Here is a 17,020-nt window from a genome sequence, read left to right as displayed (position 1 = left end):
TCAAGCTGGGATTCGATTTTGAGAATCAGGTTTCAGGTCGAGCTTGACACTTAAAATGAGTCTCGAACCCGACTTTTAACTCTACAATATTTATATATGTATTTTTTTAAGGAAATATATTATATATATGTGTTCAATATGTATATGTATTATGTATATACATATACACATACATTGTAAATATGTATAGGTATATGTGTGTATATATATATAATATATGTAGTTATATACATATTATATATACATATAATGTATGTTGTCTAGTCAAGTTTGGGTCGGGCTTGGGGCTCGGGTCGAGCCAAAATTGATCTGAGGTGTTGGGTTTCTGGTCGGGTCAATCCCCAAAAATGGAGCTCAGACCTGTCTAAAGCGTCGGGTCTAGGTCCACGGGCCAAATGGTGACCCCTATATATAGAAAGTCAGTTAGTTTAAACGACGTCGTTATGGTTACTTCTTAGGGCCTATAGTAGGCAAATATGCACCTTTCATTTGGGCTCAGTGGGCTTATTGGGCCGGTTAAAGAGCTAGGGCCTCGTTCGATGTTAGCAAATGTGGTCCAACAATGTCACTAAAAGAGGCCTGATAGTTAGATTTGGGCCTCAATTAAAATACTGGGCCCAGTTAATTCGGACTTCAGTGTGAGACCGGTTGCCCCTGGATTAATTATAAGTCTATTTGGGCTCCACACGCTTACAATGACCCTGTAAAACGAAACCCTCTACCTCTCATCATCATATGATGTTACATCCAACCCATATTAATCAATATTCTCATAATTTAGCATTCACATTAATTTTTTTAAAAAAATACTAATATTCCAAGCATGAAACTTTTTTTTTTTTAAATGGGGAAGGAAATTCGAACTCTAGTCACTAGGGTGATACACACCACCTTTCTCACTCCAACTGATGACTCGGGTAATATTCTAAGCATGAATCATGCAATCATGCCCAACATTTTTAACATGTATTGGGCCCTTCATATATTTCATTAATGAAAACACAATGTGGTAACCCACAAGAAAAATAATAATAATAAATAAATAAATAAATGGAAGGTGGTTTTAAAAGTTTATCAAGAGAAAGGGAAAAAATAATTTAAAAAAAAAAACATTTTTAATTTGCAGGCCTAATCATAAGATGGATTATTAGAATATAATGATTAACTTGTTTGCATTAATTAATTAGTGTATGCAGGTTCAACAACACCATGCATGATTGTTATATAACTTTATTTGGTTTTTAGTAGGTTGATTTTCCAGAATATATACACACATATATAGTGGGAGAAGTTTATACTAATTAATATTATTTAAAAGATTAAATAAATTAGGAATTCGCAATGGATCTTATAGAATCTCGGGTTTCTATCTTGTCATGGGAATACTTCTAATAACTTCGCCCATTGTATTGCAAAATTTGCCATCTCTTGCTCTATTCCGTGTGTATGGATTGCGTCATACGAGTTTTATTGGCTTCAGTAGACTGTATTTAGTATTTACATATTCTTAATAATATTCAATTCTTACTCTTTAAAAACATATTTAAATACATGTCATAAAAAATTTTTTAGCCTGGTAAGAATTTTCTGTTTACTCATATAATGGAAGAGGTCCAAAACAAATAAAGTTTCAATATTGGTCACTAAATATATATAATTATATATTTATATATTTATTGCCAAATTCAACTTATTATACAGAAGACTTGTTCCACGTACACTAAATCCACACACAGTACCTTTGTTTGAATGTGTCTTGACTGCTCCCTTTGTCTTGTCTCCCAAAATATATACCAGGTCGTCTTCATTAATTAATTAACATAATAGTTTAATAATTTGGGTTTAGATGAATTTTTTTAACATATATAGCTAAATCCAGTTTTTTATCATCAACATCAACAATGCATTTTCTTGGAGTACAACATCTCGCATGCAGTAACTCCGCAGTTAAGCGTACTTCTGTGATAGCACTATTGGGATGGATGACCTCCTGAAAAAGTAAAACCGTATGAGCCCGATGTATTTATGGGAATATAACAACCCAAAATGGATAATATTATGAATGTGTATTGGGTTGAAAAGTCTAATAAAAGTGTGTTGTTAATTTAATGATAAATGTCAAACTAAGACCAGAGTTGCCAAAGGAGACTTATTTAGACTCTTTTTTTTTTATGCCAAACAATGAGTGAAATGAAAAAGTCATGTGACCATGGAATGAATTCAACATTCTTTCTACATTGTCCATGGCGGCTGTACAATAATTGACATAGATGGCGTACACTAAATTCCCACACTTGATATTCTTATATGGATAATTACCCTAATCAACGATAAGTTTATAAGTTCAATCCATTATAAAATTCCGTCAACAAATACATATGTTCAAACTAGACTAATTAGCTAGGTGGGAGATTAAATTTTACGGCACATGTGGTTTCTCATTTCCCTTGTTTGGTTGGATTTTGAGAATGCGAAATCTCAAACTCATTCCATCCTCTATTATCCATTACGGAGAATAATCACCCTCGCCAAAATGTTGAGAAACGACTAGTTTCCCATTGTAGAGAATGAATCTTCATATATACAAAATTATTAAACTATTATCATAAATTAAAATTCTCACATTCATAGTCACTCGTTATTTTCTTCCAAATATGATCATGCTTACTTCGTAAATTCATAGTATTATAGGGGAAAGTGATTAGTTTTGATCAATGGAAAGCCCAAAAGGCCCATACTTAGTGGGCTACATTTTTATTAGTCTTTTAGAATTGAAGAATGTAATTATCTAATTATGTGAGCTTATGGCATTCTTTATGTCATTTTGCAATTAAAATGTACGATTATTACAATGACCAATTTTGTTTACTTAAAAGAAAACCTAGTTTTAGCAAAACCATGTTCTTGCCGACTAACGAATAACGATTATGATTGATTGATTGATTGATTAGTAGGAAATGTGTTAGTGATGGGGGTTTAAGGAAAATCAAATCCACTATGAAACAATTAAACCAATAATTAACCCACCACACTTATTAATGGTGGCCGGCTATACGTCCCAATTATAAACATCCCAATAAAACACCACCTAACAAGCCCATACTATAAAACTTTGATGTCCTTGTTCTCACATGCCAACTTGTATGTATACATACATACATACATACATACATATATATATATAACAACACATATTGATTAATGTTTGTTAGATTTTGTCTTCTTCCTTCTTGATTAACAATGTTCATTGTTAGAATTAATAATATCTTGATGTCTTGAAATTACAACTATGCAATTTGAGGTCAATTACTTGTGCATGTCCTTCACTACTCGAGAAGAAGAAAGTTGAGAAACTAAGATGTGTACTTGTCAAATGTTATTTTGATACTATAATTTTATCCTTAAATTTGTGATGATGTCATAAGAGAGCTAGCATTGATGAGTGCCAAGTCACCTTTTTTGTCGGTTTTTTCGGGAAAAAAATAAATAAATTTACCCGTTAATTTGATGATTAAATTTAAATTCATATTGAATATTCATTACTTTTATCAAAAGTACGGAAAAACTAAAATGTCATTAGCTAACTCAATACCTCACGTGATTCTTACCAAGGCCAATAAATGGATTTAGTTCAAATAAATCTTTGGAAACCCCGTTAAACTTTATGTGGTCCACTCTATTTAGGTGGTAGGACAATTGGATTTGACATCCATAAAACGAAAAAAATACACAACCTTAAATTTGTGATGATGTTATAAGAGAGTTGGCATCGATGAGTGTCAATTGACATTTTTTGATCGGTTTGTTCTGAAAAAAAAAAAAATTACGCATGAATTTGACGGGTTGATTTTAAATTTATATCGATCATTCATTATCAATACCAAAATATCAAAAGTACGAAAAAAACTAAAATGTCATTAGCTAACTCATCACCTCACATGATTCTTACCAAGGCCATAAATGGAATTCGTTCGAATCAAATCTTTTGAAACCACTTTTAAGTTTTATGTAATCCACTTTACTTAGATGGTATGCCAATTGGATTTCTCATCTAAATTATGAGACCCACATATACAGCAAGATCAATATGAAATTATGTACGTTCGTCTTATTATATGAAATAATGAGACCCATATGTTTTGCATGAACAATATGAAATTATACGTATATATTTCAATATTAATGAGCATTATATGCACCCCATTTTTAACTAAATATACCTCATTAATCATTTAAAAATACATTAAAATAGGTTATATTTAATTAAAAATATGGTGTAAATAGTGTTCGTCCTCAGTATTAGGCAGTGTTTTGAAAACCGGACCGGACCGGCCGGTCGGACCGGTCCAACCGGTGACCAGCCACTTGTCCGGTCCGGTTGAGGTGCCAGAACCGGTGATTGGTGAACCGGGATATTTCCGGTTGAACGGGCCGGTTCTTCGGTTGAACCGGACCGGTTTTGACCGGTTCGGTCATTTATTAATGTTAATAAAATATTTTTGAAATTTTGTTATTTGTAGGGTTTGAACTCATGACCTTTTGTTCATTAAAAAAGGTTTTAACCACTAGGCTATGAGATTTTCTTTGTTTAAAATGGTACTTTATTTGAATATATTGTATTTTTATGAAGTTTTCTTACATATTATATGCATATAATATAAATATATATATAAATAATTCATTACATTAAAACCGATTCGAACCCGATTTGAACCCCAGTTGAACCTTTGAACCGTGAACCGAAGATTTTTTCAGTTTGATGACCGGTCCGGTTTTAAGAACCTTGGTATTAGGGATATAACAGGGAATTTAGGATAAAAAAAAACGCTCAAATCCGTAAAACGAAAAAAGATGCACAATCACCAAAGAAGGGACAACATTTTGCAAATACGGCACTCACACGTAAACAGCACGCACTTTCTCTCACTAAGATAAACACTGCCACGTCATCACTTATCTTTCTATCTCTCTTTATCCAACCACCGCTTGCCGTCCCCAAAGGCCCAAATCGACTTAGCTGTTCCTCACTGTATCCGTGGCCCCACTCTTCTCTCTCTCTAACACTCGCGCGTGTTGTCTTCTATCACAAAGTCTTTCTCTAGCATTTCCTCCTTATTTCCTCTCCATATAAATCTGCATAGAAATCGTACTTTATACTCTTTTCCTCTGTTGGGTCTCTGTTTTGTTTTTCTTCTTCTCTTTTTTTTCCTTGCCTGAAAAATGCCTGCTTGGTGGCCGAGAAAATCGAGCAAAAGCAAAGAAGAAACCCAGCAAAAGAAGACTGATGTGAACAACAACAGCAGCAACAGCAGTAATGGGAAAGGCCGTAAAGGAGACAAGCCGAGGAGTTTCGAAGAAGGGTCGCGAAATTCTCCTCGTGGAAGCAAGGATTATGGCCTGGCGATTGCTGGGGCTGGTGGGTCAGCCGGGTTTTCGGGATTTGACTCGGATTCTGTGGAGAGGAGAGGGCATCCCCTGCCTCGGCCATCGGTTTCATCGATCCAGAGTGATCATGGATCTGTAATAGTATCTGGGTCGGGTTCGGTCTCCAGTGTTAGCTCTTCCGAGTCATCCGAAGATCATCATGTAGGGAATGATCAAGCAATTCAGTTGGGTGGTTACAGGTAGTTTTATTGAAAAAAAAACAAACTCCTTTTCTAAAAAAAAGTGGGTTTTATTTGGATTTGAGGCTTTTAAGGTTTTGGGTTTGAAATTGATTGTCTTATGGGACTAGAAAGTCCTGTTATTGCATTTGCTAGTTGATTTTTTTGTCTGGTGCTTATTGGAACTTCTGCTTATCGATGACCCAGTAAAATCAGTATTTATATGGTCTCTCTGATATCTGATTTCTGTATCAGATTTTGTTGCTTGGCCTAATGGGGTTTCGTATTTCCAATCATAATACAGTACTAGATGTGTTGATTTTCTGGTTCTCACCTTTTTATAAGCTTTCTGTGAACTGAATTTCAGCATCACCCAATTCCTCATATCCAACTCTCTCTCTTCTTGGTATTTCCTGTCGGAGTTCTGATTCTCTCTCCTTCAACCTCCTTGGAGGCCCTCATAATCGCATACTTCAAACGTGTCTGCTTTTGCTTCCTATTTTGTGGCTCTAGGACTGAGTCTTACCTCTTTGTAGTACTTATCATCTATGGGGTTCTATCAGGTTTTTTGGACTTAGTCTTGTGAATCCTTCTATACAAGTGAGGTCTACTTATGAAATGTTTTTTCTTTCTTTCTGGTTACAATAAGAAAATTAGTGGGTGGTAGTTCCAATTCTCCTTTTTTTGCTTCCTGCCTCTGGCAGTAACATCTCATTATCATTTATTGCAGTTTTATATGTAAGTAGACATGAAAGTGGATTAAAGAGTGGATTAGTTCTATAATAGATATGCATTAATTTCATTATGCATCAGAAGAACAAATTACACTTGGTTCTCCTATGTAACTGCTAGCTGAAACTGAGTAAATATGTTGATCCCAGAGGACAAGGTGAGATCAAGTTCAACACAGGATCAAGGAGCCCTGGCCCTGTGTCAAGAGGGGCTACAAGTCCCACATCACCTCTTCATCCTCGTTTGGGTGGTACGAGCCTTGAATCTCCAACCAGTAGGTTGGACGATGGGAGAAGTCAAGGTCACCCATTGCCTCTTCCACCAGGTTCTCCTACTAGCCCTTCTGCCTTGCCAACCACAAGAAGTGGAGGAGTCGCAGATAATGCACCTTGTTCTTCGTCAAAATGGAAGAAAGGGAAGCTCCTTGGAAGGGGGACATTTGGCCATGTTTACGCTGGATTTAACAGGTAAATAACTCGAAGAGGGTAGCACTATTAATCCAGATAATAATGGGAAACTTTATTGATTGCTTTAAATTTCTATGTTCTACTCTGCTAAATGTTGTATTTGCATTTTTTAACAGTGGAAATGGACAGATGTGTGCAATAAAAGAAGTGAGGGTCGTTTCTGATGATAAGTCGTCCAAAGAATGCCTCAAGCAATTGAACCAGGTAATTATTTCTAATATTCTTCACATGCTGTGAATAATCTCTATCCCAAGCAGGTTTCTTGGTCATTTAATAATTTTCTTTGAATCCTTCTTTTTTTTGAACAGGAGATAAATTTGCTTAATCAACTGTCGCATCCAAACATTGTTCGGTACTATGGAAGTGAACTGGTATGCATTTTTGTCCTGCTTTGAGGGCCTGTAATTATGCCATGCACTCTACTCACACAAACATACACACCAACTCAATAACCCGTCTTCTGCCATGTAAATGATTTCTAGACTGCAGAAATCAAGTTCGTGATTATGAGTATTCATCCTGATTTGATAACTATTCTGAATTACAATTTCTCAGGGTGAAGAAGCGCTCTCTGTTTATTTGGAATATGTTTCTGGTGGCTCAATCCACAAGTTACTTCAAGAATATGGTGCCTTTGGGGAGCCTGTTATTCAGAACTATACCAGGCAGATTGTATCTGGACTTGCTTATTTGCATGGAAGAAATACAGTGCACAGGTATTTAGGTGTTAATAGTTATTGTGGGCACTTAATAGGTTGTACATAAATTGCAACTTTTTCTGTCTTCTTAACATTATTACCGGTATAAATGTATAATGTACTCTTTCCTGACAGGGATATCAAAGGGGCTAACATATTAGTAGACCCTAATGGTGAAATTAAGTTGGCAGACTTTGGCATGGCTAAGCATGTATGTGTTATCTCAGCCTATGGAGTCCTCTTTTGAATATTAAAAAAGATCATATGTGTGTTCATTCAGTTATGAACTTATTTTCTAATATCTAAAATAATTTAATTACAGTTTTCATGGACTTTCAAAATAGAAGTTGAAGAGAAGTAAATGAGAAAGTAAATCAATACTACACCTACCTTTGCTTACATATAATATGAGATAAGTAATGAAGTGCAATCATTGTGAGGGTTCAAGTTGTAATTTTTTTCTCGTAAACGCATATAGCCGATCTCAAACTTTTGGGATAAAAGCTCAGATGATGATGAAGTTGTCCTTTTTCAAATTTATCCAGCTCCTGTGCATTTAGCACGGGTATGTCATGTACATTTGCAAAGTATATTTAAGAAATTGACTACCACCAAGATGGTCTAACTCACAAAACCTGTATATTTTTTTTTTCATTTAATGCTTTTCCTTGTATTTGCGATTCATACTTAACTTCTCTGTGCTGAACCAGATTACCTCTTGTTCCTCGATGCTCTCTTTCAAGGGAAGCCCTTATTGGATGGCACCCGAGGTATCCCCCTCCCTTATCTCTTTCTATCAATGAACTTTATTGTTATATTTGTTGGTTGCTTAGTTTCTTAGTTTTGGATGTCGTTTATGTCTCTCTCACGTTTATGTCTCATATTTTTATCATAGGTTGTCATGAATACGAACGGGTACAGTCTTGCTGTGGATATATGGAGCCTGGGATGCACAATTCTTGAAATGGCAACGTCAAAACCACCATGGAGCCGATATGAAGGGGTGCGTTATAGCAATTGTGGTAGAGTTCGTTTGGCTGAACTTCGCACTGATATGGCTTCACTTATAGCGTTGATAACCTCAATTTCTTCTCTGATTCAACAGGTGGCTGCAATATTCAAAATTGGGAACAGCAAAGATATGCCAGATATACCTGATTATCTATCTAACGATGCGAAAAATTTTGTGAAATTATGCTTGCAACGAGATCCGTCAGCTCGTCCTACTGCAGCACAGTTGTTAGATCATTCTTTTATTCGAGATCAGGCAACTACAGGAGTTGCTAACAGAAACATAACCAGGGAGGCCTTTCCTCTTAATTTCGATGGAAGTCGAACACCGGTAAAGCCTCCAAATTACTTATTGGAATTTTAGATAGATAATTTATTATAAATGAAGTTATTACTTTGTGAAATGCTGTAACATGTTCTCAACATTTGTTTTATTTCTGAATTGGGACCTTAGCTTATTGCTTTACTATAATTTCTGATCAGCCCATCTTGGAGCTGCATTCCCATAGACCAAGTATCACTTCTGATGGAGAATATGCATCGAGGCCGGTGGTAACAACGAGAGTTCTGAACAACCCTAGGTAATAACAACATTTTGCCCTTCATATTTAACAAAATGCTACATACTGTTAACTCCATGGTTCATCGACAATTTTTCGTATGCAGAGACAATGTAAGAATGATCACATCTTTGCCTGTATCTCCTTGTTCAAGTCCGTTACGTCAGTATGGACCAGCACACAAGAGTTGTTTTCTCTCTCCTCCTCACCCAGCATTTCCCATGGTTGGCGGACAAAGTAATTACAACGTAAACGACTATTCAGCACACCCAATGAGACCAAATTCAAGATACACTCACGATCCTTGGTTTGATAACTCTCTACTGAAAGCTCAAACCCCTGGTGCTTCTCCCAAATCCAGACATATACTCTGAGTAAGTGTACATACGTATCAGCGCACACATGTGTTCGTGCTGCAGAAGGTTTCAGCTGTCCATTTTCAGCACACCATGATTGAGGGGATCGGATAATATAGGCGTAATCAGAGGCCATGGATCTTTTCACATGCCATATAGATCCCGGATTTCTTGATCTTAAGACAGTCCCATCTCCGATTATTGTAAATGGAAAGCGGGTCCCCCGCCCTTGTAGCAATTCACGTTTTAAACTAGTTTCATGATATATTAGCATTGCTTATATCTTCAGCTTTACAAGTTCAGGTAAAGTATATATGAAAAATCTTCCAGTTAGGCTGGAATGTTGAATCCTCCATAACCAAAACCTTTCTTTTTGCCTTCCGCTACCTGTCATTCTCTAGTACCTTCTTGTGCATTCATACATGGTGGATTTACTTTAAAAGATGTCTATTCTTGATAAATTTCAGGTACAATGAATCTGCTAGCTTGATAGATAGATATTCCCCTGTTGATGTAATAATACCTAGTCCACCATGCGTTGACACTTGAACACTTGACCGTGTCACCCTTTTGTGGGTTAGATATTTGATATTTCTTTGTGATTCTTTGAGAATGTGATTGAGATAGATTGCTTAGCCGCCGGCGGCACAATTGCTTATCAATTTTGGCATATATTTTAATCAAACTAGATGCTAAAGCCTGCCAATTATAAAAAACAATAAATATTTTGGGATTGCTTGGGTCCGTCCCGCACAGTATTTTATTTCAAGATAATATTCCGTCTTTCCCGGCAGCCCATGACTTCCCCCTAAGCCCATGACTTTTTTGTGATGGGAGAATGAGTACTCAAGTTACAGACTAATCTATAAAAAGCGCATTTGAAGGTAATGTGCACTAGGGCTTTAAGGTACCCATGACTTCCCCCTAAGCCCATGACTTTTTGGTGATGGGAGAATGAGTACTCAAGTTACAGACTAATCTATAAAAAGCGCATTTGAAGGTAATGTACACTAGGGCTTTAAGGTACGCTGTGCTAAAGCCTAGGTTCGTCCCGCATAGCATTTTTTCAAGATAATATATCGCATCTCTCACTCGAACCCATGATCTCTTGGGATAGACGATTCTTCGTTAAAATTACAGAAACTTTTCGGTTTATATTATCTATAGATACTGGATCCAGCTTCAGAGTTTTGTCATTTACCTTCACACTGCATAAGTATGAAAGTTCTTATATTGAGAAATGGAAACATACACTTAGCTCAATAATGGTAATTCAGAGTATCACATATTCCTGGATAGAAATAGCAGTTTCAACTGAATGGTTTGAATACATACAGGAAACAAGTAAACTAGTTAAATCTTGATTCCGGCAGAAGTTGCCGATGAAAATTTCAAACAGAAGTGCTGAGGGTGTAGAGAATCCAACAACTTTGTCAACAAAAAGAGTGGTATTATGATTTAAGAGCCTGCCTGCCTCACATTCTTTCGTAATCGAGCTTATCCGACTGCAAACAAATGAAAGAGTCAGGTAATCCAAATCTTCTTAATAGCTCTAGAAAGAGTTAATAGCTTCAGTAATTTCAGCATGGTGGGTTTGTACCAATAAGCCAGAAAACACCAGCAAACCAATGGATATGAGGCAATTACCTTTATAAGCATGTCCGTCGGAAGCCAAGCTGGAGCTGTAGGAATACCAACCCAACCAACCTGTCGGGAAGTAGTTGTTAGTTAGATCCAAAACTTTATGCAGAGCTCCTCCAAATTAGCAGATGCTCTATTATGAAATCAGTAGTCTTGGAATTTCTCTGGCATATATGCCTGTTATAGTACTTACAAGTGCATACTCTCCTGTCTCAAATATCCGAATATCCAAGACCTGAAACAGTGAGAGAATTCACCCAGGTAGCTTGATAGTAGTGGAACAATGTAGAATTCAACAGGGAACATGTAAACCTTATACAGAAAGCTCTGCTTGAATGATTAAATGAACTACCTCGCCACGGTCTTCATAAATGTAATCCAAGCCTTTGTAATAAGGTGGATGTCCAACGGACATATACTGAAATCAGAACAGGTAAATGTCAAGGCTGATATTAAGCACAAGTTATTGGGTTAAATATACACTTTACATGTTTCTAGCGATTCACATGGCATCGTCAAATGATACAAGTCTTGGATAAGAATCTACAACGCACTAAAACGTCCTTGTTAACGATCCTTTACTTTGACAGAATCTAGGGTTCCTCGAATGATATGATATCTCACACCGGGTAAATCCTTAACCCTTCTCCCTCTTACTAGGACTGCAGAATGTTCTTGTGAATTATGACCAATGCCAAGTATAATAAGCAGTGATTTCAAATCCAAAGGTTAATCATACAATTCTAATTCATGTGTTGATAAGCATATTCATCAAACGGTGCAACGTTTGTTAAGACATAGAATCCACATCGGTTAGACACAAGTCTACTGAGTGATATATATGAGTAAACCCACCTTTAAACAATCAACTAGACCTTTTCCTAAACTTAGTGAGTTAGGCTTAACCCGTTTGCTAGGTTTGGGAGGAACAAATATGTGATCGGATGTATCATGGGAATCGAAATCCCAAAACGGATAATATAATTGGAGGAACAAATCTGTGATCGGATATATCACGGAACCAAAACTCCAAAACGGACAATATAATTGTTTCTTTGGGACGTGCACAATGTTAACATCTGAATTGAAATTGGAATAATTATGCAAAGATAATTCTAGTACTTACATTTACACTGCTAAGATACTTCTCCTTGTCCACTCTCACAATCTGACCCTTCTTCACTGCCCACAACAAATCCAATGAAACAAAACACAAAACCCAACTCACTGTCCTTAACTTCCCAAATTCACTTATAAATTGAATTAAAACTCACTTGAATAGACTGGTTTCTTGGGAGGCTTCATAACAGGTTGATCATTTGAAGAAGCAGAGTCTTCACTTTTAGTCTGTGCTGCCTTCTCTTTATCGGGTTCTGCCGATTTAACGGCTCTAACTGACAAAAAACGAAGAGGGTTCGTTCTTACTGTGTTTGGGAATGGCGAGAGGCATGTGAATGATGCCTTTGAGAATGTTGCAGAGAAAGCAGCCATTGATGAGAGCTCCAAGGTGTGGCTGTTCAGTACTTCAGTTATGTGGAGTCTGCAGAGTGTTGTGTAGATAAGTATAAACGATGTCGCTTATAAGTTTTAACGGCTAGATTTCTAAGACTAAAATCCGTTGGTTCGCGGTAATTCCGTAATTAGCATTTTTTATTTCTTAAAAATGTAAATAAATGGAATACCATATTAAAATAAACCATTTATTTATGCTGTTGAAGAAGCTTGAGGTAGGAGGAGAAGTGAACGAGAGTGAGAGAGATGAATCTCTCTACTCTGTTCCATACATCTAATCTCTTATTTCCTCCTCTTCATTCCTCTCCTTCTACAAGGTCTCAGCGGTTATGTACTTTTTAACTTAAGCATTTCGTCGAACAGATGTTGTGCGTGATGTGGCTATGTTGCTTGCTTTATTTGGTCTTTTTTTTTGGCTTTGGATTGTCATAACTAGGTTTTTCTCTGTATGATCTGCAGGGCTGGGACTAGTATGACTGAGGATGTTGCAATTGAAGGTAAGAACCTCAACTTTTCTGTCGCAACGAAACAGGGGAAATTGTCTCCCATTCTTCAAGATTGCTCTCTCCGGATTCCTTCGGGAGAGCTGTGGAGGCTCTTTGGGCCGAATGGTTGCGGCAAATTCACCCTTTTGAAGGTGAACAATTCACGTCCGTATTTGTACTGGTTTTAGGGATTCAATTTGTTTGTTTAAGCTGATGTTCATATTGGTGTATCAGATGGTCAAACTCACACCTGGTTGGGATTATTAGCCATATTGAAGTGATAAATTAGGATGGACTTCATGGATGCATTGTTTATTTATTTTTAGAATTTTGGTCTCCTGAAATACGAAATTGAAGCAATTGATAATTTGATTACATGTTGTGGAATAGATAGATTTTGGCTGGTCTTTTGAATCCAAAAAGTGGTACATTGTATGTGAAGAGGTCCAGGAGTTTCCTTTTCCAAAATCCAGATCATTAGGTTAGTTTTCGTTTCCTTGCGCTTCTTACCATTTTGAGAATTGTTTTTTTGATGAAAATCAAGAGTATTAGGAATGAGGCACTGAAAATGACTAGTTTTCATTAATAGCCAAAATAGAGGAAGGGTTGATGTAGGCAATCTTACCCTTGCATTTGCATATCAAAGAGACCATCCACGGTTTCTATATCTGATGGTCATCCAATTTGATCTCTATATAGTAATAATTTTCATTATTATATCTTGACCATGATTAAAATCTGAATATATGTTATTTGGAGATATGAGAAACTTCGGTTATTGTCGTTTCCCATTCTTAATTTTTTTCCGATCATGTGATTATTGTTATCAATCTCATGGATCTTAAACTAATTTCGCAGACCACTGTTGAGGTTACCCACCTTCTGGTTAGTGATGACATTGAGTGGATTTTTGGGCCTGGCAATTAGCTTCACTTCTATGTGGTTTCTTCATCAAACAGGTGCCACAACGTACAGGTTAGTTGAGAAATGTTCTGGAGTTGAATTATTTTTCAGGGTGCAATGTTGATTTTCTCCTCATCAAGAGGCCTTGATGAATAAACATTAACGTTCCCAGCCTAGTTAAAAACTATCTGCTAAATTGCAATCAATGAGGTACTTGAAACACATTGTATAAGTGAAATGGAAATGAATGGAGACTGACTCAGTTTACAATGTCATCCTTTGCTAGCTTAGTTACTTATATGCAAAGTGCTACATTGGACTGATATGGGTCTAGGGTTTAAAAGAAGCACATTTCAGCTGATTTCAGCTGATGTATGAGACCGAGAATTCGGCTATTTTGTTCAAATTATGTTTGTGTGGAAGTTGTCGTCATTTGATTTCATGGTAGTAGTCGGGATCCATTCCATGAAACTCCATTGTCGAATGTTGAGTCCTTGGATGGATAGAAGTCGATTGCTTCTTCAACTCTGGTTTTCCCAGCTGCACAGAGCTTTTTTGTTACATCTCACCAATGATATGAAATCTGCAGCCTTGTTGGGTCATTGAATAAGATCCCTTTGTCTGTTGCTGGCATCCTTCTTTTCCATGTTCCTACGAGCTTGGAGAATGCTACAAGCATCTTCTTTGGTAAGTTCTCACCCATGTGAAATGCATACATGCCTCAACATCTTATGCACAAGTTTTTTTTCCCCCTAAGCCTTCTGATACACAACTCACGAGCTTGAATCATTGTTGGTGACATTGCCGTAATGAATTTTACTTTACAGGACTTGTAGCTGGAGTATTCTTTGCTAGAGCCAAGATGCGGAACAAATCTCAGCCTGAAAGGTAGTGACTACACTATGAATTTGTTGTATACTTCTCGCACCCGCCAAAATATTTCAGTGTGCGGGGCGAGGGAACGTCGCAGTAGTTTGAGGACGCTAAGATCAGTTGAAGTTTGTAGCTATTGAGACTCGACAGAAAACCATGGGCAGTCTTTCAGAAATGTTATCATTTGAAACATTTCTTTTGTTGTTTTTGAGCATCTCCCTCCACCTGCATGTATGTATCCAAGTCGGATCAAACCCCAGCCTTGCCTACCTCATTTTGTATAATTTGTAATGAAGATTCAGGTTATGTACGTTTTTAAAGTAGATTTTCTTAGCATTTTCCAGGATAAATAAATTCTTGTATACCCAAACAAATGGTACCCTGGTTAAATTTAAAATGATTGTCTTGCTATTTGCGAGCAAAGTTTTGTTGTGATGATCTAGAGCTGATCATAAGCGATCTTGGGCCGCGCTAGAAAGGTTTCGATCGAATGGGCTCGAGCCCACTGAAATCTGGTTTAAAATTTCAAATCAGTTCGTCCGGGCCTAAATTCAATGAAGCACTACTGGCGAAACAGTGTTGGAGAATCATTATAAACCCAACCTCGTTATCCAGTCGTGTATTGAAAGCCAAATATTTTCCGAACTCTGATTTCCTTAAGGTGGAGAAGAAGAGAAATGCTTCTTACTTGTGGACAAGCTTCTTGAATGTACGATATCTGATAGAAGATGGATTGAGGTGGAGGATAGGGAATGGAGCAACAGTACATATTTGGGGGAATAATTGGTTGCCGAAACCAATTATATATAATGCTAATATAGAAGAGTTAGGCATTCCCAGGACAGCTATGGTGGATACTCTTATAGATTGGTCAATTGGGTGGTGGAATGTTAGACTATTAGAGGAATTGTTTGATGTGGAAACAGCAAGTATGATATTGAAACAACCAATTGGGTCTCCTTATGTTAGTGATTCAGTATATTGGAATGGGACATCCAATGGTTCATACACAGTTAGAAGTGGATATTACCGTGCGATTGAAATAAGAGAAAGACCATCTGCTTCTTGTTCGGAGCCAATAGCAAATCCTTGTACTACGGTTTGGACTCATATATGGTCCTTGAATGTCCCTCCTTCCACGAGGGTTTTTCTTTGGAGTGCAGTCCATGAAATATTGCCTACTAATTCTTTGTTACATCATAGGCATATTCTTGATAACCCGGTTTGTCCATTGTGTAGGCAGAATAATGAAACAACACTCCATGCACTTTGGGAATGCCCTTCGGCAAGAGATGTATTTTGTGTTAGTCTCCGAAAATTACAAAAGCTGAATTCGTACTTCAATGGGTCCTTTGGGCAGTTTTGGAATGATATAAGGTGTGTTCTTTCTACTCAAGAAGTATCTACTTTGGCAATCACAATGCGGATGATCTGGTTAAGGAGAAATAAGTTTGTACATGAAGGGAATTTTATGCATCCTACACAGATAGCCTTGAGAGGCATTCATACAGCTGATGATTTTATTAAAGCTAAACAAAGCTTGGAAGTCCCTCAACCTGGTGGTATTTCGGAGAATAATCAACGGATACTAGAGTTCTGGCGAGGTCCTCCTAGGAATGTCGTTAAATCTAATTGGGATGCTGCTATACATACTCAAACTAATCGTACAGGTATGGGTATTGTATTTAGAGATGAATATGGAGACATTTTGGCCAGTTGTGCATTGGTGAGATCTACTATACTAGAACCGACCTTGGCTGAAGCTTTGGCTTGTTTACAAGCAGTGAAATTGTCTGCTGAGTTGGGCTTTACTGAGTTGATATTTGAAGGTGATTCTGCTGTCATTGTTAATGCAATTAATGGGAGTGTTCCAACCCGTGCTGTATGGAGTAAAGTGATAGAGGAAATCAAGAGATTGCTAGGCTATTTCATGAGTTGGAAGGTTGTCTTTGTGCGACGTACAGCAAATTTGGCTGCTCATTCCATGGCCAAACATGCGCTCCTCGTCCAAGACGCTCAGGTCTGGATTGAGGAAGTTCCTAGCTCGGTTGTGAATATTGTTTATGCAGAGAAGCTAGCTTGGGAAAGAGATATGCAAGGCCTAGGAGGAGAATCAGTATAAGGTGTCTTATAAGCTGATTTATGTCTTATTATTATATGTTTTGTCCAACTTTTTTAT

At 37.1% G+C, this 17,020-nt stretch overlaps 3 protein-coding genes across 10 annotated transcripts; 2 read left to right on the top strand and 1 right to left on the bottom strand.

The window, feature by feature from the left end:
* The first annotated feature begins 5,101 nt into the window (after nucleotides 1–5,101).
* On the top strand, nucleotides 5,102–9,808 carry LOC120016845 (mitogen-activated protein kinase kinase kinase 3-like). The gene is made up of 11 exons (XM_038869790.1): nucleotides 5,102–5,624; nucleotides 6,485–6,802; nucleotides 6,919–7,006; nucleotides 7,111–7,173; nucleotides 7,358–7,518; nucleotides 7,636–7,711; nucleotides 8,211–8,270; nucleotides 8,396–8,503; nucleotides 8,606–8,842; nucleotides 8,995–9,092; nucleotides 9,178–9,808. Exons 1-11 carry the CDS (start codon nucleotides 5,221–5,223, stop codon nucleotides 9,443–9,445), a joined length of 1,881 nt encoding a protein of 626 aa, XP_038725718.1. The 5' UTR covers nucleotides 5,102–5,220; the 3' UTR covers nucleotides 9,446–9,808.
* An 828-nt stretch (nucleotides 9,809–10,636) lies between these two features.
* LOC119981469 (NAD(P)H-quinone oxidoreductase subunit O, chloroplastic) lies at nucleotides 10,637–12,621 on the bottom strand. Its single transcript, XM_038824599.1, has 6 exons — nucleotides 12,343–12,621; nucleotides 12,195–12,250; nucleotides 11,421–11,486; nucleotides 11,262–11,303; nucleotides 11,075–11,134; nucleotides 10,637–10,932 (listed from the first exon to the last, which is right to left on the bottom strand). Exons 1-6 carry the CDS (start codon nucleotides 12,557–12,559, stop codon nucleotides 10,903–10,905), a joined length of 471 nt encoding a protein of 156 aa, XP_038680527.1. The 5' UTR covers nucleotides 12,560–12,621; the 3' UTR covers nucleotides 10,637–10,902.
* Nucleotides 12,622–12,755: 134 nt separating this feature from the next.
* Nucleotides 12,756–15,177, top strand: LOC120015182 (GDP-mannose transporter GONST1-like). Of its 8 annotated transcripts, none has more exons than XR_005471709.1 (6): nucleotides 12,770–12,906; nucleotides 13,040–13,217; nucleotides 13,456–13,546; nucleotides 13,924–14,040; nucleotides 14,558–14,655; nucleotides 14,796–15,177. XR_005471709.1 is itself a non-coding variant. In XM_038867471.1 (6 exons), the coding sequence occupies exons 4-6, from the start codon at nucleotides 13,958–13,960 to the stop codon at nucleotides 14,858–14,860; spliced, it is 246 nt and encodes an 81-aa protein (XP_038723399.1). In that variant the 5' UTR covers nucleotides 12,771–12,906; nucleotides 13,040–13,217; nucleotides 13,460–13,546; nucleotides 13,924–13,957; the 3' UTR covers nucleotides 14,861–15,177. The 8 variants fall into 8 exon arrangements, 5 of the variants coding, with proteins under 5 accessions (XP_038723371.1, XP_038723361.1, XP_038723399.1 ...); XM_038867471.1 differs by having other exon boundaries at nucleotides 12,771–12,906; nucleotides 13,460–13,546; XR_005471703.1 differs by having other exon boundaries at nucleotides 12,756–12,897; nucleotides 13,040–13,546.
* Nucleotides 15,178–17,020: the final 1,843 nt, after the last annotated feature.

The sequence above is a fragment of the Tripterygium wilfordii genome, chromosome 2 (genome assembly GCF_013401445.1).
Source record: "Tripterygium wilfordii isolate XIE 37 chromosome 2, ASM1340144v1, whole genome shotgun sequence".
In the NCBI taxonomy this organism is placed as follows: Eukaryota; Viridiplantae; Streptophyta; class Magnoliopsida; order Celastrales; family Celastraceae; genus Tripterygium; species Tripterygium wilfordii.
This window is presented reverse-complemented; position numbering and strand designations above follow the sequence as displayed.

Excerpts from the sequence above, each read along its gene's own strand:
- LOC120016845 (XM_038869790.1), top strand. The coding sequence starts at position 5,221 with ATGCCTGCTTGGTGGCCGAGAAAATCGAGCAAAAGCAAAGAAGAAACC. Across the intron at positions 7,007-7,110 it reads GCCTCAAGCAATTGAACCAG|GAGATAAATTTGCTTAATCA; the intron begins GTAATTATTTCT and ends TTTTTTGAACAG. Across the intron at positions 8,843-8,994 it reads TCGATGGAAGTCGAACACCG|CCCATCTTGGAGCTGCATTC; the intron begins GTAAAGCCTCCA and ends ATTTCTGATCAG.
- LOC119981469 (XM_038824599.1), bottom strand. The coding sequence starts at position 12,559 with ATGGCTGCTTTCTCTGCAACATTCTCAAAGGCATCATTCACATGCCTC. Across the intron at positions 11,304-11,420 it reads TTTATGAAGACCGTGGCGAG|GTCTTGGATATTCGGATATT; the intron begins GTAGTTCATTTA and ends TCACTGTTTCAG. Across the intron at positions 10,933-11,074 it reads CGACGGACATGCTTATAAAG|TCGGATAAGCTCGATTACGA; the intron begins GTAATTGCCTCA and ends ATTTGTTTGCAG.
- LOC120015182 (XM_038867433.1), top strand. The coding sequence starts at position 12,827 with ATGAATCTCTCTACTCTGTTCCATACATCTAATCTCTTATTTCCTCCT. Across the intron at positions 12,907-13,039 it reads CCTTCTACAAGGTCTCAGCG|GGCTGGGACTAGTATGACTG; the intron begins GTTATGTACTTT and ends TATGATCTGCAG. Across the intron at positions 13,218-13,455 it reads GCAAATTCACCCTTTTGAAG|ATAGATTTTGGCTGGTCTTT; the intron begins GTGAACAATTCA and ends GTTGTGGAATAG.